The 23,999-nt window shown below is 38.6% G+C and overlaps 1 protein-coding gene across 1 annotated transcript in view; it reads left to right on the plus strand.

Moving 5' to 3' along the window:
* Positions 1-23,791, plus strand: part of LOC101527574 (24-hydroxycholesterol 7-alpha-hydroxylase) — a 65,914-nt gene extending 42,123 nt beyond the window's left edge. The window contains exons 11-12 of the mRNA XM_004590420.3: positions 20,756-20,843; positions 23,031-23,791. Coding sequence (XP_004590477.3) covers positions 20,756-20,843; positions 23,031-23,102 — 160 coding nt within the window. The 3' untranslated portion in view covers positions 23,103-23,791. The remainder of the gene's footprint in view (positions 1-20,755; positions 20,844-23,030) is intronic.
* The last annotated feature ends 208 nt before the right edge of the window (positions 23,792-23,999 follow it).

Here is a 23,999-nt window from a genome sequence, read left to right on the forward strand (position 1 = left end):
TGGTCCAGGCTGGAAAGCAGCAGAGATTGGCATGTATAAAAACAAGGGCTATGGGTGGGGATTATTAATTGAGGGTCATCCTGACACTGGGCCACTGCACCTGCTGGTATAAGTGAGTACCAAGTCTGAAGCAGCCTGACTGGGCTGGGCCATTTGTTGGTGTCAGATATAGGACTGGGGCAGAACTGATCAGGCACCTGCATCCACTGGTTTATGTGGTGGCTGGTACAGGTGACAGACTGAACCCGACCCTGCACTGGCTGGGCACACACAAGAGTCAAGTCTGAGGTCATCCTACATGAGATTTCTTGGGAGACTTCCCAACTAGACTGCTGGATTCAGACCCCAGCCACTCCCCTAAAAATCACAGGATATATGGATCAACCTTGAAGTGCATGTATCAGGACTGGGCCTCCTCAATTGCCGATGGCTGTGCAGTAGACAGCAGGTTCAAATGTACACAGAGGGACATGATAGCCAGTTCTTCTGGCCAGAAGTGGACATTGACTGCCTCATCAGAAGATGGGAAAGAAGAGGTTGGAAAATTCTCCTGACTAAGCTTTACAGCATCTTTCTGGGTCTGTGGATGCACTGAGGTGGACTTTGTGAACCAATAGACCTTGTCAAGATTTCTCATAGAGCAACAAAACCAATAACTGCTTAGAACTATCACAACCATTCAAATAACACCCTCAGAACACTTCCCCACATCAGTATCTGTAAGGCATAAAAAGGAATGTCACCTCTCCTCAGGTTCTGGTGTAGTTTGACAGCGAGGAGCATCCTCTTCCTCTCTTCCCCTGCAAACAAAGGAAAAAAATATAGCTGAAATATGCGTCCCACTCACCTTCCTCCACACCTCATATTCTCTGCTCTAACCAGAGACCCATATGGGCATGCATACCTCTAACTATGTAAGAAATATTAAAAATAAAGTAAAAAATGAAAAAAAAGAAGAAATATAATACATTTATATGTTCACTTGCACATTTAAACATTAAAACATGCTCGAAAATATTTGCTGTGGTCAGACACAATCTTAAATATTTTATAGAGATGAGTAATGTTATATCACTGGGGATTTAATTTGCATTCTCCTAATACTCATTACTAATGATGTTGTATTACTGGCTTATATATTTCTTGTCACCTATGGATAAAACTTTGGTTAAATATCAAAGGAAAAAAATAAAAATCAGGGTCTGGCATTATAGCATAGCAGGTAAAGACAAAATGCCAGATGCTCCACTTTTAATCCAGTATCCTGCTAAAGTGTATAGGAAAGCTATGGATGATGACCCAAGTGCTTGAATCCCTACCACCCACATTGAAGTCCTGGATGATGTCCCAGCCTCCTGGCTTCACCTTGTGCCTGTCTTGGCCACTGTAGCTGGTTAGAGAGTGATCCTGTGGATGAAAGATGTATCTCTCTGTCATTCTCTCTATGTAATTCTGCTTTTCAAGTAAATAGTGCTTAAGGAGAAGTCAGTAATCGTTGAATAGTGATCTCAGTTCATATTTAATGTTATTACTTATTTGGCATTACTCACTACAATTAATCCCATCTTTGTTTTAGAATATCAATTTTTAAATAATTTATAGGTTCCCCCCAAGTAGTGTTTGCAAAAATCAGTTTGCTTATTTGAGACACAGAAAAAGAGAAATTTCCCTTCCCCACAACTACTGGGTCAATCCCTCAAATTCCCAAAACAGCAAGAGCTGGGCATTCATTGGTCAAAGCTGGGAACTGGGAACTCAATTTAGATCTCACATGGGTGGTAGGAACTGAGTTGTTGGAGCCACCACCAGTGCCTTCCAAGGTCTGCATCGATAGGAAGCTGCAATCAGGTGCTAGAGATGAGACACAAATTCAGACACTGTGATGGAATGCAAGAGCCTTAACTGGCATCTTAACTGCTAGACTAAATGCCCAACCCACAAGTGGTTTTAATTCGTGTTTGCCAACTGTACAAATTCCATCCTCCGTTTTAGAACTGATTCTAGAAACCAGAGCTCAAGAAAATCAGTGCCTGCTATTTCCCTGGATAGAACTGTTTTTCCTGAGGTACCTGGTTGACTTAAGCTGACCGATCTCTCTCTCTTCTGTGATTAGGAGAGAGGTGCCTTCACCTTTGACCAAGAGAAGTAAGCAAGAAACAGTTTAACTCCAGCTGTCTCTAGCAGCAAGTTCAGAAGGAATAAGCCATTTGATAGTGTAGTCTGTAGAAGGCAGAGCAGAGATATGGAAAGAAACTGAATCCATCACTATCACTGTGTCATTGAGTTCTTCAGTTTTGAATGATGAATGTCACTGGTGGGCATTTGGTAAAGCAGTTAAGGTATAGTTTGGGGTTCCCAGGCCCCATGTTGGAATGCGTGGTTTGAGCCCCAGATCTACTGCTTCCAATACAAATTCTTGCTAAAACATATGCTAGGAAGATGGAAAATAATGATTCAGGTACGTTGGTCCCTGATACCCAAATGGGAGACCTTGACGGAGTTATGGGATCCTGACTTTGGCTTGGTCCAGTCCTGTCACATGCATTTAAGAAGTGAACTAGCAGTTGAAAGATCTTTCTATGTCACTGTGACAGTTTCTCTGCCTTTCCTATAAAGTAGAGATTAATAAATAAATTTATTTTAAATGTCCTTATTTTTAAAGGCAGCGTTGTTTGGTAATCCCATTGCTTAATATTGGAAAAAACACTGGCATCACCATCAAATAAGTCCAATTTGAACTGTAATTAACTGGTATATTTTAAGGCCATAGTGTAACAAACAACAACAACAAAAACAAAACCCATCATGTTCATCTTCTCTTTAGTATTATTTACGCTTTAGAGAAGCAGTACAAAAGCCCGTGCGTGACACATTTATTTTTTGGGGGGGGATGTGTTTTTTACTTAGCACTTAAACCTCCAGTTAAGATGCCCATGTCCCATGTTAAAGTACCTAGGTTAGATGCCTGCCTCTGACTCATGGTCTCAACTTTGTTTCAGTGCAAATCCAGGTGGGACAGCAGTGATGGTTGATGCAGTTTAGATTCCTATAAACTATGTGGAAGACCTGGATTGAGTCCTGGCTCCCAGATCACAGTATTAACCCAGTTCAGCCCTAACCATTTCAAACGTTTGGGGAATGAACCAGGGATAGGACCTCTTTCTCTCTCCCAAATAACTTTTTTTTTAGTTTACTCATGTTAAAATACAGATTCGTTCTTATTATCTACTAAATATCAATGTCCTTGGAATAGTTCTTTGAAATACAGTGAATGTAACTTTTTTTTAAGTTTCTTCACATTTACTCCCAGTACCAACTAAAAAGTGCATTGTAATCATCTTCGATATTGAAGTAGAAGTATTTTAAACCAATAACTTAAGTGTTTTTGCAATGAAGCATATAGTTTAGGAGTTTAGGCCAGTGGTCAAGATTTATCTGAAGGTCATTGCTTCTAAAAGAGACAATACTAACAGAAGTTTACTTGAATTTGAAAGTAGTGAGTACATAAAAGAGAGCCGTGATATTGTAGTTTAATTCGCAACATCTTATTTATGTTGAAACTAAATATATATTTTAGAATGATCTGAGCTCGTACTATGTGCAAAATATGTCCTGGGCATGTGAGGGCCTTTGGACATGAGTAAAACATGCTCTCAGCTCTCATGAGATGACAACTTAGGGAAGGCAAGAAGGATGGTAAGCTTTAAATGACTCAAAGGAATGTAGGGTGAGAAATGCCTAAGCAATACAGTATGGAGATTCAAGAAATAATGTATACAATCAGACTGGCTTTAGGGAGAGTGGCCTTTGATAAGGAGAACTTTTGGTTTAAGGGACCAGAATGAGCAAAGGGCCATAAGGCATAGAATTAAGTGGCATAGAAGTGTGTGCTTTCACTGTTAAATCAGGGCCCAATTACAGAGAGTGGAGAGAAGTAGAGGTGGCACAATTGGAAAGGCAACTTACTATTTACTTTAGGTATCTGTATGAAGCTGATAAAGCTTTAATAAAGAATTAAAAGGTTTGGGGCATAAGGGATTACTATGGAGCACAGCTTAGGCTTTTATGGTCGTGGAGTAGTGGAACCTACCAGATTTCAAAGAGTATTAGAAAAGGACATCAGAATTTAAAGTAGACATCACTTTTGAGTCTAAGTGGTGGAAGAGATAATGGAAAAGCATGTTTGAGGCAAAATCTTAAGTTTGTATTTGAAAACTCTGAGACATAAAGATATTTATCATATAACCAAATCCTATAGACTAAACATGAATATGTATAACCTGCTTTTTTTTTTTAAATCACGGTCTACTTTTCTTTCAAGTTTCTGCTTTTAGATGTCCTTAATAACAAACTGATAACATATTTTGGTTTTGAAGATGGACAAAATACAAACTCTTTCAGAAAAGCAAATGACTTCATTTGGACAACATCCAAAGACAGATCTTTCCACTAGAAATTTAATCCCACAAATCCTTACTATAAACCCTGGAAAATTGAATCCATTCCTAATTTGTGTACCAGGAGCCAATTTATTGTCTCATGTAAGAAATATCCAGTGAGTCAGAGAAAGCCATCTGCAACGTAGCTGATGATCAAAGTTTGTAGTTAACACATACACTTAGGACCCCACAGCTGTCTTCTCTTGGAGTGTAAGAGCCCTTTTCAGAATGAAGCACAGTTTTTCTGAGTTACCCAAAAAGGCACATGATGTTGCCATCTAATGAAAGTGCTGTGGTTCCTCTTCCTAATGGTGTGTGTAGGGGTGGTGGGGGATGGTGGGGCACAGGCAGTGACGGGGTTCAAAAACATGTTTGGAAGAGCAACTCCATGGTATAGGAAGGGACATCTTCCTAGTAGTTCTAATTCTGGAGAAGTCTGTTTTGGAGGAAAACAAACTGGAAAACACAACATAAACTGTCGTGCTCCTTCAGAAATAATAGGATATGAAATGAACAGTCTCATCACACTGGACACTTTTTAAATGGAGGAGTAAGGGAATTTTTGAGAAAAGCTTCTGAGTGTTTCTGAGAGTTGGTGATATGATCACAAAAGGTAGGTCCTGCTTTCTCCTGCATACGATAAAGTCAAGAAACTTGAATTTTCCTGGTTCCTATCTGCAAAATGATGCCTGATTGTCTGCACTATTGTGTGAATTTAAATTCCAGTTAAGACAGTGATGTTGATCTTTGGCAAGATTAACCAACTTGCAGATGCACGCTTGGATGAGATGAGGTTCAATGCTGGGTTCAATGAGAGTAAGTCTGCAGTTCTTAAAAAGTGGAAATGGAACCAGGATTCCTCAGGAAAAGAAACCGTGATTTCTACTTTTCTCATATATTTAAGGAAGTGTTAGGCTGTCAATTCAGAAACTTATATTGAATTACTAATGAAAATCACTCTATTTTGCTAATAGTAGATATGTAGAATTATTATTCAACCTGGCAAACATCTCTTGAGCATCTGCTATTAATATTACTACTCTTCATCGGTAACCTATTTGTTAAGGGTGTGCTATGTATTATGATAGGGTTCTAGGAGTTACTTTGGAAAAAATAGGTGAAAGTCCTTTCTTTAAGGAGCTTACTGCTTAAGTCACGTTATTAAAAACTAGGGAAGTTCAAAGACACATAACATTCTTGATCTGCCTATGATGTGGTTGGGGAGATGAAACAGCAACATGAAAAGCAAGCCCTGTTGTGAGCCTCAGATGACACATGAAAGATGCTAGATGACTCATATGTAAATGCGTAATACCTGCCATCAGATCTTGCATTAAAGGAGATTAAAGAGAGATCTTTGGACTAGATGGGAATAATCAATAAGCAACACAGAGGGAAGACTAAAAAGTTAAGTACCTACTGGAATGGAATATACCCACAAGTTAATGACAGCAAAGCGAGTGTATCTTTGGTATTTGTGAGGCTCTGAATACATGTGTTGTTAAAGATAAATGGAATATTAATGACTGCACTTTGTTCAGTTAAACATCTTTGTACAGTCTTATGTTTTTAAAGTGCTCTAAATATCTTTCTCCATTTTATGCTTAAAAATAGATGATTGCTTTTGAGGAGTGAGGAAACTCAGATCCTTTTTTATTTAATAAAGGTTGAACATTTAAGTTATTCTTAGAAATTTGTTGCAAAAGAACATGAATTCTATCAATGCCAGTCTTCAACTATAATTAGATGAACTACATGTACTTATATGGTTGTTTTCTAAAATGTTCATGAACGTGTGCACATGTCCTTGAGGCTGTGTAAAAAGAGGTGAGGAATGTAAGAAGGGTCATTGTGGTTAATTCAAAGATTCTCAGCCAGGCTGCCAAAGTCCCTTATTAATTTTAGACATGCTTCTCTTTTCTCACTGCTCTGTGGGGGAGCAATGACTCACTCAAGGAAGCATAAAAACCACTGGCAAAACTGCAACCATTATTTCCTGGCCATTTCCTTCCGACACCTCACTGTCATGCAGAGAATTAAGTCTGTCAAAAAACAGAAGAAGCAATTGACGAATAACTTTTTGGTACTTTGGTCAAAGTGTATGTAAAACAAAACATGTTTGATTCTGAACAAAAATTTAAGAAAAGGAGCTTCCTTTTATTTTTCTTTAGAAAATAGATATTCAGCTTCTTTCCTATATCCAAAATGCAGAGATAGGATGTGTATCTATGGAGGAAAAGAAATTTGGGGATGAGTACTGTTTTTTTTTCCACTGTGGACCTCATCAAACAGTGATTGTTCTTTAATAAGTTAAGTGTCTCCGCTGTTCGGAAAGAGGAGTTCATTCCCAGGAAAAAGGACTGGAATTAACATTGTGCTCTATCATAGTGTTTTCCATAAATATCCCCCTTCCCCGTCATTGAATGCCCTCTCGCACTCTTGAATATTCCAACTTTTCATTTGGAGATCCATGGTATTCTGTGGTGCTGATTCCAGTTCAGTCTGTACAGGAGCTGAGCACTTTTCCCTAAGCCTGTCAGCACGCTCCATTCCTACCCTTTTCCTCCTTTCCTGTACTGCTTGGTTCAGGTATTAACAGACATTTTTAAACAAGGCAGCTAACTTTCAGGGTTTCTTTTTGAGAATTCTGGGCCAAAAATAATCTTTGGCTCTGAAGATGTGAATAATGACGAGCTTGTACCCACAGCTGTTCTAAGACTATGAGATTAGACAATGTCTCAGTGAGTTTCATAACCTATAGGAGAGCAATGAAGTGAAACTTGCTTTATGAAAACATCATTGAGATGCTGGAGTGTTCACTACCGAAGGCTAGCACTGATTGTAGGTTTTTCAGTTATGTAAAGAAGTACATAGCTTTCAACATAGCAACCAGTCTGATGTGTATTTCCTGTCTCTTTTATGCTAAATAACAAAATTTCCTTAACAGTAAATGTTTTCTTTTAGTAATTACTGAATTTGCATGGGCCTCATTAACTATTCTGCTTTGTAAAACTCAGTTTCCTTCACTGTGGGTATATCAGCAAACAACATTGATCATTCCTGTGCTTCAGATACTGGTACCACCCACTCCCATAGTGAGTAAGCTTGTGCCCCAGTTGTAAGTACCACAGGAGCTCTGCATGTCCCTGAGTCCAGGACTCCATATCTGACGCTACTACTCTGAGCACAAGCCCTATATGCTGCAAGAATAATGCCTAGACTTGGTCATCTAATGCTGCCACAGCCACCAGCATACCCATAGGCCAAACATACAACCAAGAAGGACTTTTCTTCAGGGAAGTGGGGTGGAAGAAGATAACAAGAAGGCAACAATAACTTTCTCCACTGAATGGCTCAGAAACTTTCCCTAAAGCCATTGCCACTACAGACATCCACAGCCCAGGTTGCCAGTGACACAGTTTCGGCTGGCTTTAACTGGCTGCACACAGAGAAGACTATGTTGCCACAGCCCGTCTGGCCACATCTCATGTACTCAGCAGCCGATGAATGTTGTTTCCCACTGAAACTATTCCAAAAGACTAAAAGAAGTCGTATTCTCTCAGGTGTGCAAACATCATTGAAGTGCCATCCCCCCAGAAATTAAATAAATAAAAGGAAAAGATGCATGATCTCATCAGAGGAACACAGTGATTTTCCAGTAATCAAGCCCCCAAAAATAAATTACCTGAAGATGAATTCAAAATAATTATTCTAATGAAGATTAGTGGGAATCAACAGAACACAGAAAATAATGCACTATTAATTGCTGTTGATGTTATATTGGGACTCTTAATTGACTGTGATAATATTCTACCAGCTCTGACTTCGGACCAGAAATGGTTTCCCCAAGAAACCGTTCAACCCATCTGGACAATAAGTAGCTGGACTCCATGCTTGGTATATGTTTGCAAGGAAAGAATCTTGATTGAATTTGAACTGTAATGCTGCATCAAGGTGGAGGAATCCACCAGGGGGAGGGGAGGGGGAGGGATGGGAGGATTCCCAGAGCCTATGAAACTGTCACATAATGCAAAATATTAATAAAAAAAGAAAATAATGCACTATTAACAATTTGAGCAACAGTGCATGAATGCAGTTAAAAGTAGAATAGAATTTTAAAATGATGAAAAGGAATCACAGATCCTGGAAATAGCACAACAGTATCAATCCAAGCAATAATACATGAACATAACAAAACATTAAATAGTGACATAGATGATCTTAAAAATAAGCAAAATGACGTAATAAGCAAAACGCTCCACCTCCCATCCAGATCCCTGCTTGAGACCTATGAAGGCAGTAGAGGATGACTCAAGGGCTTAGGACCCTACACCCACCTGGGAGATGTGGAAGAAACTTCTGACTTCAGATCAGTTCAGCTCCAGCCATTGCAGTTATTCAGGGAGCGAGGCAGTAGATGGAGGATCTTTCTCTCCATATTTCCTTCTCTTTGTAAACCTAATTTGCCTTTCCAAAAAAAAATAAGTGAATCTTTAAAAGTATATAGCCTACTAATTTCGAATCTGCTGTAATGGGCTTGCAGGACCAGAACAAATGGTTTTGTTTGCCTTAACAACACATTGGCCCAAGATTCCCCACTGCAATACACCAAGATCAAGTGGAATTTACCTGAGATGGAAGAATGATACAGCCTAAGAAAATTAAGAAGCATGCCACACCACACTAAGAAAAATGACAAAAATTTGATGATCATTACAATATCTACAGAAATAAATGTTGACAAAATTCATCGTTCTTGTGTGATTTGAAAAAAAAAAACTTGATAAATAAGGTATAGAAGAAATCTTCCTCAATAAAAATTAAGGCAATCTATGACATACCTACAATTAATGTCCTGCTCAGTGGTGAAAACAGAGAAAAAGGACTGAACATAATAAATCAACTAGATGTAACAGATGTACACAGAACACTCTGCCCATTGGCAACAGGATACACATTCTTCTAAGTACACATTTGACATATTTCAGGGTAGACCATTTGTCAGGTCATAAATTAGATCTCAATACGCTTTAAACGGTAGATATTTGACAAAGTATTTCTGTAACTATGCTTGTGCGAAATTAAAAGTCAGTCCTAGGAATGAAAGCTAGAAAATTCACGTTTGTGGAAATTAAAAAAAAAACAGTATTTTTAAATGTATTAGCTGTAGTGAAAGCAGTGCCAGGTGAGAAATGTACATCAATACATGCTTACGTTAAAAATAAGATACATGTCAAATAAAATACATTTATAACTTAAGGGACTAGCAAAACAATTTCAAACTAAAATCCAGCAGAAGGAAGAAGGTAGCAAAGGTTACAGCAGAAATCAATAGAAGAGAATAAACAAGCAGTAGAGAAAATAACTGATTCTCTGAAAATATAAAAATATTTACAGATCTTAAGCCTGATACTAAAGCCAAAGATACTCTCACAAAGAAATAAGAGTACAGACCAATATCCTTTATAAACATTGATGCAAAAATCATCAATAAAATATCAGAAAAACATGTCTAATCGCATATTGAAGATTATCTATGACCAGAGAGGATTTATTTCTAGGTAGGTTGGATAATTCAATGTCTAAAAATAGCATCAGTATAATATACCTTGTGAACAGGATGAATGAAAAAAAACCAGTTTTTTCAATAAATTCAGGACAATCATTTAATAAAATTCACAACCTTTTCTTGATAGCAGCACTCATGAATCTAAGAATACAGGGAAACTATTTCAGCATAATAACTGACATACAAGGCATTAGAATGCAGAGTCCAGAAATCAGACCTCACTGATATGGTCAAATTCTTTCTTTATTGATTTTGATTGGAAAGTCAGAGTTACAGAGAGAAGGAAAGAGAAAAAGAGCTTCGGTCTGCTGATTCACTCCCCAAGTGGCCACAAATGCCAGACTGAGCCGATCTGAAGCCAGGAGCCTCTTCCAGGTCTCCTATGTGGGTGCAGGGTCCCAAGGCCTTGGGCCATCTTAGACTGTTTTCCCAGAGGACAAGCAGGCAGCTTGAAGGGACGTGGAGCAGCCAGGACACAAAACGGGCCCATATGGGCTCCTGGCGCATGCAAGGAGACTTAGCCGCTAGGCTATGGTACCAGACCTGGTCAAATAGTTTTTGACAATAACATTAAAAGCCTTCCTTAGGAAATGAACAATCTTTCAACTGAATAATTCTCAGAAAACCAGAGATTCACATGTGGGAAATAATGAAGTTGAACCCTTACTTAATGTACAAAAATTAACTCTGCCTCATCCTGACTTGCAGATTTTGAGTTTTCCTTCTAGGGAGGTTTCAGGACCACTATGAGAATCGTCCTGGCAGCAGTTTTGAAAACAATGAACCCAGAATGTGCGTGCATTGACAGGAACCAGTTCTGATCACGATGTGACAACACGGCATTTGAACGCAGGAAGAATTTCAGTCTCCTGCTCCTTCTTTTTTGGTTTTCACACCTACTTTCTCGTCTCCTTATTCCCCTATAAATATTTTCTATTTTCTTCTATTTCTAACATTTTCTTCTTTTCGTTTCTTGTAACCAATTCCATTCCCCTCTTCCTAGCATATATTCTTTAAACATTAAGCATCTGCCAGGTTATGGTCTCACCATCGTTCCCCATCAAGAGTTTCACACTGCAGCCATGGTGTTTTACGTGATGTTGTTATCATGTGCTAAAACTGGATGGTTCAGTATATATATATTTTCTTTTCTTCTTGTCAAGTTCCCCTAAATCATCAGATATCCTGAAAAGTTTGGTCCTCAGATCACCACTAATGTCATTCCCTGAAAAATCTGTAGAAGAAAAAAAAGCAGATTCTTGGGCCCAGTTCCCAGGATTTAGGACTCAAGGACTTTGAGTTTGGAGTCCTGTGATCTGTATTTTAGCAAGATCTCCAAGCCAGTATGGGGGCACATTGGAGTTTGAAAACTATCGGTCTACCTTGTTTTGTCTCCTGCCACAAAATTGATTTTATTTTCCTAAAAGATTTCTAAGGGGATTGAGGTTATGTGCAAAGTACTTCCCCTTTAACTTGAGTAGTTCTGCTTCCATGAATGAGGCCTGTGAAACTATGTGTGCTGCCTTCCCTGCATTCCAGGGCAAGATCATTCTGTTTTCATAAGCTGCAGCCAGTAGCAATTAGGAATATAGTTCAGAAACCCTGCTCCTGGCAATAGTAACAGTTTTCCAGCTCATGCTGGCATTGCCTATTATGAGTTCTAGGAGGAAAAAAAGAGAGATGCATACACAAAATCAAGACCTCTAAAACCAAAATCAGTGACTTCCCCCAGTCTTCCCATTATTTTTAGATGTATTGCTATTACCCAAGACAGCTAAGCTTTGCCAGTTACCCTTTACTTCTCTTTCCTGGCTTTATGCATCCATTCCTTCCTCTGAAATTAGGTCCTGACTGTGTCGACATCTAGTAGTTTTTGTTACCCATCCCTCTACCTGGGTCTGTTGTCTCTTCCTCCCTGGGCTCTTGCTGGCTGCCGCCTCTGGAATGCCCTCACTCAACATGCCTGCTTATTTAAAGCCTGTCCTTCCCTCAAGGGCTAGTGTTGTAGCTCAGGTTTCATCTCGACATAAAGCCAGTGTTGATGACCACAGGGAGTAGGGCTTTATCCAGGCTCCAAGGTTCTATAACATTTTTGTTTCTGCCTTGAAGTTACATTCTTATATGAAGGCCTTTTCCATCTTTTCATGTTCATTATTAGCAGTATGTTGTGCAGGACTTTGTATTCTCATGGCCTGTGTAGTTTTCCTTGAATCAGTGTTGATCTGGAAATATGGAGAGTGTGCCAGTTCTAATTTTTTAAGGAATTTTCAGCATGTTTATATTTTAAAAATGAGCTTTATTTGTAGATGTGTAATATTGTTCTTGGACGTATGAAAGATAAATTCTGTTATAAAGAATATGCTTCATAATTTTGCTGTTTTGAATAGATATAGATATAGATATAGATATAGATATAGATATAACCATTCCTTGCAAAACCATTGCTCAGCTTGCTTCTCAAGTGCTCTTATAAAAATACAGATTTATGAATTCTGTATTTTGGACATAAAAAGCTTTTAATATCATAAATGTCATATGTCATTGTCTGATATTTCAGGTACCCACCAAAATTCAGTGACACAGTAAAGGGTTAAAAACACAGTATTTTTTTCCATTGCAGAGAAAATATCTGTATTGTATAATTGAGATAAATATGTCAGAACATTCAAAGTTTTGGGTTTGGAGCAAAATTTTCAAATGAAATGATCAAAAATTTAAATTACAATTTTCTTAAAGAGAATATGGGTTCGTCATTTATACAATTTGTTTTCTAATACACTTTTCTACTTGGAAGTTTTAAATTTTTTCTTTAATTGAAACATTAGAATTATGTTTATGTTGTAAAGCAGGACATTTTGATTGTGTTAATGTGTGGGGAGCGGTGCGCCAGGAGCTGACCCCACGTGTATGAGGGGCCGCAAGATGGCGGCTGGCCAAGGGCCAGGAGGCGGGATTTGTCCCGCCAGTAGGCAGGCAGGAAGTCACAAGGATAGGCTAATGCCTCCCCCCCGCTGTGATTGCTGGCCTATCAGATAGCACCCGTGGACCCATGGGGAGAAGTGATTGGTGGAGAACTGTATATAAGCAGCCCGCTTTCGGCAATAAATCTTTTCGTTTGGCTTTTTCCTTTGCCTCCCTTTTTTTGTTTGCTTTTTCGTTTGCCCTCTCCTTTTAGTTCGCCTTGTTTTTGGTTCGGCTTTTCATTCGTTCGTTTGTGTGTGTGTTCGTTTGGTGTGTGTGTTCGTTTGGTGTGTGTGTGTTCGTTTGGTGTGTGTGTGTGTTCGTTCGGTGTGTGTGTGTTCGTTCGGTGTGTGTGTGTGCCGGTTGCGGTGGCGGTTCCTGTTTTTTCCAGGCCCTCGAGATTCCTCGTCATTTTAGTGTCGCTGCAGGGCAACAGCATTTATGTGTGTTGTGGAATGGTTAAATCAAGTGTTTTAACATACGTGCTGCCTCATGTGTTTATCATTGTTTTGTAGTGAAAACAAATGTTACTCTCTTAGACATTTTCAGGTATATTGCTTCAAATACTAACATACTATTGTTAATAACTGTAGTCATCGTAACATAAAATTAAACTCTTGAATTTATTCCTCTATTTTTTTCTTTTTATTATTGTTGCCCATAATGACTGCTTTTTAAGTTCTTTTTATTATTTTCCATAATGCAATATTGTAGGTATGGGACTTTCCTCCTTTCCCAACCCTTTCTCCCTTCCTATTTTCCCCTCCTACCACTTTCCCCCATATTATTGCAGTAGTGTAGTCCTTTAGTAACTGTTACAAGTTTAACATTCTGCTACTCAAGTGTGGCAGAACATCGGATATAGCTAAAGATAGAAAATCTAGTATTATATTGTCAAGGTACGTTTAACTGTTTCACTGGGAGTTGTCCTTGTATTCAGGAGTGGAAATGTACATGTCTTCACTTCTTGATACACTATTCTCCAGTATGAACTTCCTCTATGAATATATATGTATATACATGTTTACCTAAGTATCTGTTTGTTTTACATTTTGGGTAAGGGCTGTCATATGCCAGAGAACATGTGGTATTCATCCTTTCGGGACTAGCTGTTTTCACTGAGCATAATGGTCTCCAGTTGAGACCATTTTGTTGCATGCAAACGGTCGACTTCCATTCTTTTTAATGGCTATGTAGTATTCCATGGAGTTGATGTTTCAGTTTCTTTATCCATTCCGTTCAGCAGGCATCTGAGTTGTTTCCATGTCTTTGCTATTATAGTTTGTGCTGCTATAGCTTTATGATTATAGGTTACTTTCTCATATGCAGATTTAATTTCATTTGTATATATGTCCAGTAATGGAATATCTGGGTCATTTAGCAAATCAATTTTCAGAGTCTGAGCACTCTCCATAATGACTTCCATAGTGGCTGCACTAGTCGACACTCCCACAAAGCAGAGTAGGGTACTTTGTTTTCCACATGCATGCCAAGACGTGTTGTAATTAGATTTCTCACATAGACCATGCCCAGTGGAGTTAGGTGTATGTAACACATCAACAAAATGAAGAATAAAAACCATATGATCATCTCAATAGATGCTGAAAAGGTATTTGATAACATCCAACACCCTTCATGATAAAAACTCTAAGCGGGCCAGATGGCGTGGCCTAGCGGCTAAAGTCCTTGCCTTGAAAGCCCCGGGATCCCATATGGGCACTGGTTCTAATCCCGGCAGCTCCACTTCCCATCCAGCTCCCTGCTCGTGGCCTGGGAAAGCAGTTGAGGATGGCCCAAAGCCTTGGGACCCTGCACCCGCATGGGAGACCCGGAAGAGGTTCCAGGTTCCCGGCTTCAGATCGGCGTGCATCGGCCCGTTGTGGCTCACTTGGGGAGTGAATCATCGGATGGAAGATCTTCCTTTCTGTCTCTCCTCCTCTGTGTATATCTGGCTGTAATAAAATGAATAAATCTTTAAAAAAAAAACTCTAAGCAAGATAGGCATAAAAGGAACATTCTATAATAAAAAAAAAAGGGCAGTATATGAAAAACCCAGTGCCAGGATCATACTGAATGGGGAAACTCTGGAAGATTTCTCACTAAGATCTGGAACTGGGCAAAGATTCCACTTTCACCACAGCTAATCAAAATTGTATTGTAAGTCCTAATTAGAGTGATTAGGCAAGAATAAGGAGATAAAAAGATAAAGAATTTCAAATTGGAAAAGAGAAATTAAAATTAAGCCTATTTGCACAAAACATGATTATTTACATATATTATATATTATATTTGGTACATATAAATATATTTATATTTATAAGATATATAGTACATGATTTAATCTAATATATAATAATAGAATACATATCATATATTTTATTTATAAATTATAGTTAATATAAAATTAATTTATAAATTATGTTTACATATGTTTATATATAAATTATATATGTGTATATGAAAACCAAAAGATTCAGTAAAACAACTGTTGAAACTCATAAGAGAGTTTGACAATTTAGCATCCAGGATGATCTTTTTAGAACTTGTCAACTTTGCACCAAACTACCCAAAAAGTGGGTTCCTATCTTAAAGAATATAGTGAAATATCTAGCATGTCCCACAGAGCTTTCCTTGTAACTGGACTATTTCTTGATACTTTCCTTTGTCTTGTCCACCATCTCCTGCATGGGGTTGAGAGTGAGGCTATTTTTCTAGCCAAATTTCTTCTCTTTATTCTCCACTACACTGTTGCACACAAGGGGGCATGAAGACATAGCATTTTTCTGAATGCTGGAAACTAAAAATTAGAGTAGATATAGGAGATGCTTCTTTTTTCATAGGCTGGGCCAGGAGAGAAGCATTTAAGTTGAGCACTTTACAGAAAGTCATTGTTAAAAACTTTAGGCTACTTTACATTGCACTATGTCATTTTTTTTTTCAAAATACCTCAGAACAACAACTTCCCTTTAGGCATCACTTTCTCAGAAGTTATTTTCTCTCCAGGATTCATCCGCATCTCTATTGGTACATTTCTCAAGGCTAGAGAATAAGATGATGTTTCAAAAGTGCTGGCTATAACCATAGCCAGTGCCTGAGACCTTGGTTCCTCAACATACCCTACTGTGGCCACAGCACTACATGTCTTTAATGTGTGCAAGGATTGCTTTTTCTGATTCTCTACTGAATGGCTGACTGCCATGTTACCATCTCCGTCTCTGCTTAACACACACACACATTCCTAAAACACAGTCATCATCGTCCCCCATCTCCTAATAAATGGTATAATCTAAATCATTGAGAAGAAAACTTTTCATTTGCTTCCCAAATGATCAAGGTAGCTGGTTTCTCTCACAGCAGAATCAATTAAGGCATTATTATAAACAACAACATTTGTTGCTTTTCTTTGTGCCTTAGCAGTCCCCCTCTTCAATATTTCAAACACGTGACTTATTGTCTTCTGGCTTACATAGTTTCTGATAAAGGTCTGTTCAATTCTTATTTTTTTAATTTGTATTTATTTGAAAGAAAGAGTAAAAGATCTTGTATTAGCTGGTTCTCTCCCTAAGTGCCCACAATAGTCAGAACTGGGCCAGGATCCCAGAACTCAATTGGAATTTCCCACATGGGTGCTAGAGACCCAAGTACTTGAGTTACCACCTGCTGCAGGTTAGAACGAAGCTCGAATCAGAATCAAGCAGGGCTTGAACCCAGGCACTCCCTTATGGGATTTGGGCATCCCAGGCAGTGTCCCAGTCACTGTGTCAAGCCTCACGCCGGTTGATTTCTAATGTGTTTTTTGTTTTCCTCTTTTACATGTCTTACTTTATCAGTGATTTTGGAAATTTGAGCATGATTTGCCTTAACATGTTTCTGCTGCTTGGAGTTCACCAAGCTTCTTGGATTTGTAAATTGTAATTTTCGAATGTTTGAAACTGCTTCAGCTATGATTTCTTAAAATATTGTTTTTCTTTCTGTCATTTATATCACTAATTCATATATATGCTAGAGATCTCTGATGATTCATTTCTTTCTACAGTCCTTTTATCCTGTAACTCATTTTACATATGTTCTATTATTGTGTTAGACTCTGTGGTCTTTTTTTTAAAATTAATTTCTGTTCATCCCATTCACCATAAATTTTTAAGATATCACATTTTTAATTGCTTGAAGTTGAACTTTGGAATTGCTGTGTCATGTGCAGCATATTAATTGTTCATTTCTGGTTCTGTTTGAATGATCTTAATCTTGCATGGGGTCCAAATCTTGTATGTTCTAGGCCTTTGATTAGAAGCACGATATGGATTTTAAGTGTCATTGATGCTGGCTTTCATTTAATTCTTTTTGCTTTAGATTTTATTGTGGCATGCAGTTAGATGCTTGTTAAAGCAGATAAGCTTTGTTAATAAGTTCAGATCATGTGAACCTACTGCGGAAGCCACAGTGCTTGCGATCTGTAGATGACAGAATCCATAGGCTTTTCCCTGCGGAAGCGTGAACTTGCCTGTCCGTCTAGGCTCTGGGCCTTGATTCAGTTTTTGCTGTTTGACTCTCTTTTCTTCATCCTGCTTCAGGCTTCTCCTGATCGAGGCTCTTATAGCTCTCTGGAATGTTGATGTTCTGCACATTTCTTTTTCTAGTGCCCTTCTCTAGAAACTCCAGTCTCCTTGACTGGCCTGCACTTTGACCTCTGTATCCTTAATTTGATAATAGTATCAGGACTATGGAGTCTGTCTCCATGCATTCCGGCCTAAAAATTGCCACAGGCAGTGATCTATGGCAATCTTTGTCCTTGCCTCATTGCTTTCCATTTTCTTTTTGATTTTTGTCCTGTCTTGTGGATTTTCAGAGTTTGTGTTTGTTAAGTCAGGAAGGTATTATCAACTTTTACTACTTTATCATGGCCAGGAGTAGAAGTTCCTGTTTGTCAAACATTTGCTGGAAACTTGGTTCTGAGAAATTCTGAACCTCACACAAATTAACAAACTTCATTTTTCTTAGAAGTTCTGCTTAGTTAGAGCTGAATTAGTAAATACTGGGTGTGTCGCATTTCACAGTTATTGATATTATCTTCAAATAGATTGTCCTTAGTATATGAAAATAAATGGGATTAAAATTGTATCATAGATTTTACTGAAGAATTGATGTAGGATACAAGTGGGTTTATGACAACATCCAGAATGTTTCAAATTTCATTTAAAATAGGATAGAGCCAGTGAATTTCAGTAACACTTGTGTGGGGGGTATCTAGATGTTTGATAGTAGTATTTTATCATTAATATAATACTAATTCACTCATTCAATCAGCAAATATCGAGAGATGAATAAGATATACTTTTGAGCTCTTTTGAAGAGTATAGTCTGTAATGAGAGACAGATATGCAAGTGACTGTAATATAGTAGTGCTATCACACCATTACAGGAGATCTTCCATCCGATGATTCACTCCCCAAGTGGCCGCAACAGCTGGAATTGAGCCAATCCGAAGCCAGGAGCCCGGAACATCTCCAGGTCTCCTATGCGAGTGCAGGATCCCAAGGCTCTGAGCCATTCTGGACTGCTTTCCCAGGCCACAAGCAGGAAACTGGATGGGAAGTGGGACTACCAAGTTACAACCAGCAGCCATATGGGATCCCGGCGTGTGCGAGATGAGGACTTTAGCCACTAGGCTATCACACTGGGCCCCATTATAGGTTAAGGACATTAGTTGAGGGATGTAAAAAGAGACAAAGAGAAGTATGAAGAAGGCTGGATTTTTTTTTTTTTTTGCCTTATTTGTTTGTAAGGCAGAGTGACAGAGACAGAGGGACACAGCAAGAGAGTGAGACAGATAGACAGGTCTGCAGGCTCACTCCCCACACTTACACAGCAGCCAGGGCTGCACCAGGCCACAGCCATGAGTCAGGAACTCTGTTGGAACTCTGTTTAGATCTTCCACATGAGTGGCAAGAGCCTGAGCATTTGCGTCAAGTCCTGTTACTTCCCAAACACTTTAACGGGGAGCTGGATGGGAGTCAGAGCATCTGGAACTCAATCCAGCACTGCTGCAAGGCATTGCAGATTTAACCTTAGAGCTAAGGCTCACCAAAGGAAACTGGATCCTCTTAATGACAGTCTCAGTATCCATAAACTGTTCATTTATTCAGCTAACATTCTTAGACACCAATAGTGTGCTATGTACTAAGACCACTAACACAGTTCCTCCTTCAGGAGACAGTTAAGTCATCTCATTTCAGTGTAGTAGAAACTGTGGCTGAGGTGTGAACCAGGAGAAATGGAGGAGATAATCTCATCCCAGAGGCAAGTGGTCAGCAAAAGCTTTCAGAGGAGACTGAGCCTCAGGCAGTGAAAGGGCTTGCTAAAGAGTTTTGCCATGTGGAAAACATCAGGTAATACAGTCTGGCAAGAACTTGAATGCCAGGTGGGACTCTGGGAGACGGGAGGCTGCAGGGATAGTAGGAGGACAGGTCTTTGAGGACTGCCTATATCCTGCTGTGGGCTTTGGAAGGGAATGGGAAGCATTGAAAGATCATGGATGTGTTGATATAGAGATATAAGAATGTAAGGAAATAAGGATGTATTGATGACACATTTTAGAAAGTTCACTCCAGTGATACACTGAAAGAGTGGAGGGAAGTAAAACTGAAGGAAAGAAATCCAATCATCTAGGAAATAAATGAGTGAGGGTGTAATTGAGAGACTTGAAAATAAGGGATGAGGAGAGAGATTAGGGGATTATTCAGGTGACCAGCAGAAGGACCTTGTGCCTGATTGGATAGGAAGTGGATAATGAGCTTTGAGTCCATGACAGCTTTCAACTTTCTGGCCCCCTTGGATTGACTGGGTCCATTACTTCTGAAAGGGATTGACCACCCCATGGAGAGCTCAGAGTAATCCAGTGAATTAGAAGGAATAATAGCAGAGTTCCATTTGCACTTCTCCCAGTATTTTAGTCTCTGTTTGTATGTGTCCTGGACAGCAAGCAGTACATTGATAAACCAGTTTTTATATGCAATTTAAAAGAAATGAATATCAGTCTCTAAAGGGCCGTCCCAAGTTCACAGAGACTGCATAATAGGAAAAACTACACGTGTGATTTTCAGAATTTTTTTTTTTTACCAAAATAAAGCTATCTTTTAATTCCATTTTTGCATGAATTTTTTAAAATGCCCTCCTTCTATAGGGCATGAAAAATATTTTATTATCATGGATCTATTTTTTTTAAAGGCTTGTAAACTGTAGAGAGAAGGAAGAACAAAACTGGAAGTTCTTGAGAATTGGAAGAGCCTGAAGAATATGGTGGAAATTTTCAGTGGGTAATGGGATGTAGACCCACGAAGGACTATCCAAAAGAGCTTTCTGTGGGCATAGAAATGTTTTAAATATACTCCATCCATTATGAAACCAGTAGCTACATATGAAACCAGTATCATAGGAAATAAGGCTAATTTTAATTTGATTCCAAATTATTTTTGAAAACTCTGGAGCACTTAACATATGGCCAGTACAACTGAACAACTGAAATTTGTAACTTTGCTTCATTTTAATTTATTTAAATTCAAATAGCCACATGTATATAATAGCTACAGTATTTGCAAGTACACATCTACAATTTGTAGATATCTGTGTCTTGTTTGATGCCCATGGGTAATCAGTTTACATGCATATGAAAACAGTTCAGTCATCTGGCTATCCCTTGGAGTAGCTAGTAATAATATAGAGAAGTTCTCACTCTATCCTTGTAATGGTTTTTTTTACAGCTGAGTATCAATTTTGCATTTTCTTTCAGGTGGTTTGCTCTGTTGGAGATTCAAATATTTATCATTTTAACATTATACAAATATGACTTCATTCTTCTGGACCCATTACCAAAGCCAGTAAGTACTGTCAGAATTTTCAATAACATTGGAGACCTTTGAATTTGACATAAACTCTAACCTGTTTATTTAAATGAATTTATCAATTTGAACACTTTTCCCTGAATTTAGCCCCAGGCATGAGAAAAGAATGTCTAAGGTCTCAAAGTTATCCATCAGTTTTGAATTCAAGTCATACCCCTTCATCCATTTGGAAAGCAATGGCATGGAGGAAAACCAACTCATCAGTAAAAACAGTGAACAGAAATGACAAGGTCATGATGTTATTACTCTGACCCACATATTAGGTATTCTAATCATTTGACTCCTCTGTGTGTTCATTCCCCTAAATCAACCTTTTTTTAAGATTTATTTTTATTGGAATGACATTTACAGAGAGAGGGAGAGACAAAGAGAAAGATTGTCCATCCATTGGTTCACTTCCCAAACGGTTGCCGTAGCAGGAGCAGAGCTGATCTAAAGCCAGAAACTTCTTCCAAGTCTCTTACATTGGTACAGGGTCCCAAGGACTTGGGCCATCCTCTGCTGATTTCCCAGACCACTTTCAGCAGAGGGCTGGTTTGGAAGTAGAGCAGTCAGGAAGCAAAGCAGCATGCGTATGTGATGTCAGCAGGATTGGTGTATTGAGCCACCATACCAGCCTCCATCAGTGGCTTTTAAATAGCAAAAGTATCAAGATCACTTGGAGAGCTTTTAAACTCAGGTTGCTAGGCTGTAAACCTGGAATTCCTGATCCAGTTGTTCTGGGGCAGGGCTTCAGAATTTGCATTCTAACAAGTTTTAGGTGATGCTGCTGCTGGCCTTGTTGTCACACTTTGAAGACCAGTATCATAGGAAATAAGGGTAATTTTAATTTGATTCCAAATGTATGGAAGTCATTTTGAAAACTCTGGATAAAAGGTGATATTTAAACTGAGGCTGAAGCACCGAGGCTACTTACATAGCACTTTGTGCTTTGATTGCCTCTTGATACAATAAGGCTAATGTATGGAGAGATAAATAAAACTCTTGGGTGGCCTTACAGTAGAATTACGTAAGTCCCTAAGTGTCACAGAAAATAATGCATTACTCATAATAGGTACATTTCAGTACTTACCATTGATTTCTTTTGTACTCCTATTTTATTTCCATATTCTTTTTTATTTTTGACAATCTACATAGTTAATTAGGGCACAAAGGTTCAAAAGCTGCAGGAAAGTGGGTAAGACTATCTGTGCTTCTATTTTGAATGCAATAGCTATCAAGCCTATTTGGACTATCCTAAAAATCGCGAAGTTCAGTAAAAATCATGCTTAAATGCTATAAGCTGCTAAATATAGAAATGAAAATAGACACAAGACAGCTGAATAGAACCCTATTGCCATTTTAAGGTGTATAGCAGCCGCTTCTGTATATAAACTAAAATTGAAATGTCAATGAAGTAGTCACAGGATGTGGTTAAGAACTTGTGTTTTCTAACATATTGGTCACTCAATACCATGTCAATTAACTTCATGATGTTGTAAATTGTTGTTGAAGTTGTGTAGTGGCTTTTCATCAGAGGAGATGATATTCTGCCAGCTCTACTTTCAGACCAGGAATGGTCTCCCGATGAAGCTGTTGAATTTATCTGAACAGTAAGATGCCAGACTTTCTACATGGTCCATGCCCACAATGAAGGAATCATGACTGGAAATAAACTGTACTACTGTAATAATATGGAGGAATTCAATATGGGGGGAAGGCTTTTTGGAAGGGTTGAGGAAATCCCAGAGCTTATGAAACTGTATCATAAAATGAAATTTAAAAACAAAAAGGTTTATTTATTTTTATTAGAAAGGAGAGACAGAGAGCAAGATCTTCCATCTGCTGGTTCACTCCCCAAGTGGCCTCAACAGCTGGAGCTGAACTAATCTGAAGCCAGGAGCCTCCTCCAGGTCTCCCATGTGGGTGCAGGGTCCCAGGGCTTTGGATCATCCTCAACTACTTTCCCAAGCCAGAAGCAGGGACCTGGATGGGAAATGGAACAGCCAGAGTATGAACCTGCGCCCATATGGGATCCTGGCACATGCAAGGCGAGGACTTTAGTCAAAGGTGACTGCACCAGGCCCAGCATATATTCTTTACATTTTAGAGAACAAAACAAGTGAATAACCCTTAGGTCCAAAACCATTGCCTTATGCATTTCTTTTTCATTTCTGTTTTCAGAGTTTTCAACACCTGCTGGGTGTCCCTCAGCCAGATGGGCATTGCCATATCGAATATAAACAAAGAATATGACACCTGCTGAAGCTCTCAAAAGGCCAGAGCCTTCTGGAGAAATGACGCTACCATGTTGCCTTCCCTGGCAGCACCTGGACCTGTGATCTGCTACATTATACCACTCTGCTTTCTGTAAGAAAATACCCAAATGGTGTATGGACTTGGCATCCTTTTGACATCACTGGCAGGCATACAGAAACCTGAATATGTGTTTTATCACAAATATTTAAGTGATAAAAATATTGGGGCTATGCTTCATGCCTAGCTGTATTAAAACTGTAAACAGAAATAATGCCATTTAAATAGAAGTCTTAGTACGTTAAATTCAGTGTGAGAGCAAGATACTTAAAATATCAAATCATGATTTCTAGGACTTTTCCCTTTCTTAACGTGATTCCTAAGTGATAGTTGGTATTCTTAAGCTCTATTCATACAATTTTTTATTTTAAACATATCTAATGCTGAAATGTGAATAAAATACTAATTTTCTAAAACATGTGAGAATGGGGACTGTCTTACATTGATTCCTGCACTGTTCTGTGTCTGGGCCAGCACTTTTATCTGTAGGGAATATTTAGTAAATGTGTATTGATTGGCTTATTGGTTTATATTTTAATTAAAGTGGAACCACTCTTTAATGCAAGATGCTAACAATTATACTTTGACATAAGCACTAATTTTCTCATGTGTAGAAACACAAATGTGATGGTGTGTCAAGGCAAACAATTGTATTTGAATCTATTTGTTCTTTTTTTTTATTAAATTTATTCATTAATTACATTGTGTTGTAATTACATAGAATCTAGGATTCTCCCCCCCTCCCTCCCCCCATGGTGGGTTCCTGCACCCCGCTGCATAACCATAGTTCAAGTTCAGTTGAAATTCCCTCCCTGCAAGTATTTGCCAAGCATAGAG

This window comes from Ochotona princeps, chromosome 1 (genome assembly GCF_030435755.1).
Source record: "Ochotona princeps isolate mOchPri1 chromosome 1, mOchPri1.hap1, whole genome shotgun sequence".
Taxonomy (NCBI): domain Eukaryota; kingdom Metazoa; phylum Chordata; class Mammalia; order Lagomorpha; family Ochotonidae; genus Ochotona; species Ochotona princeps.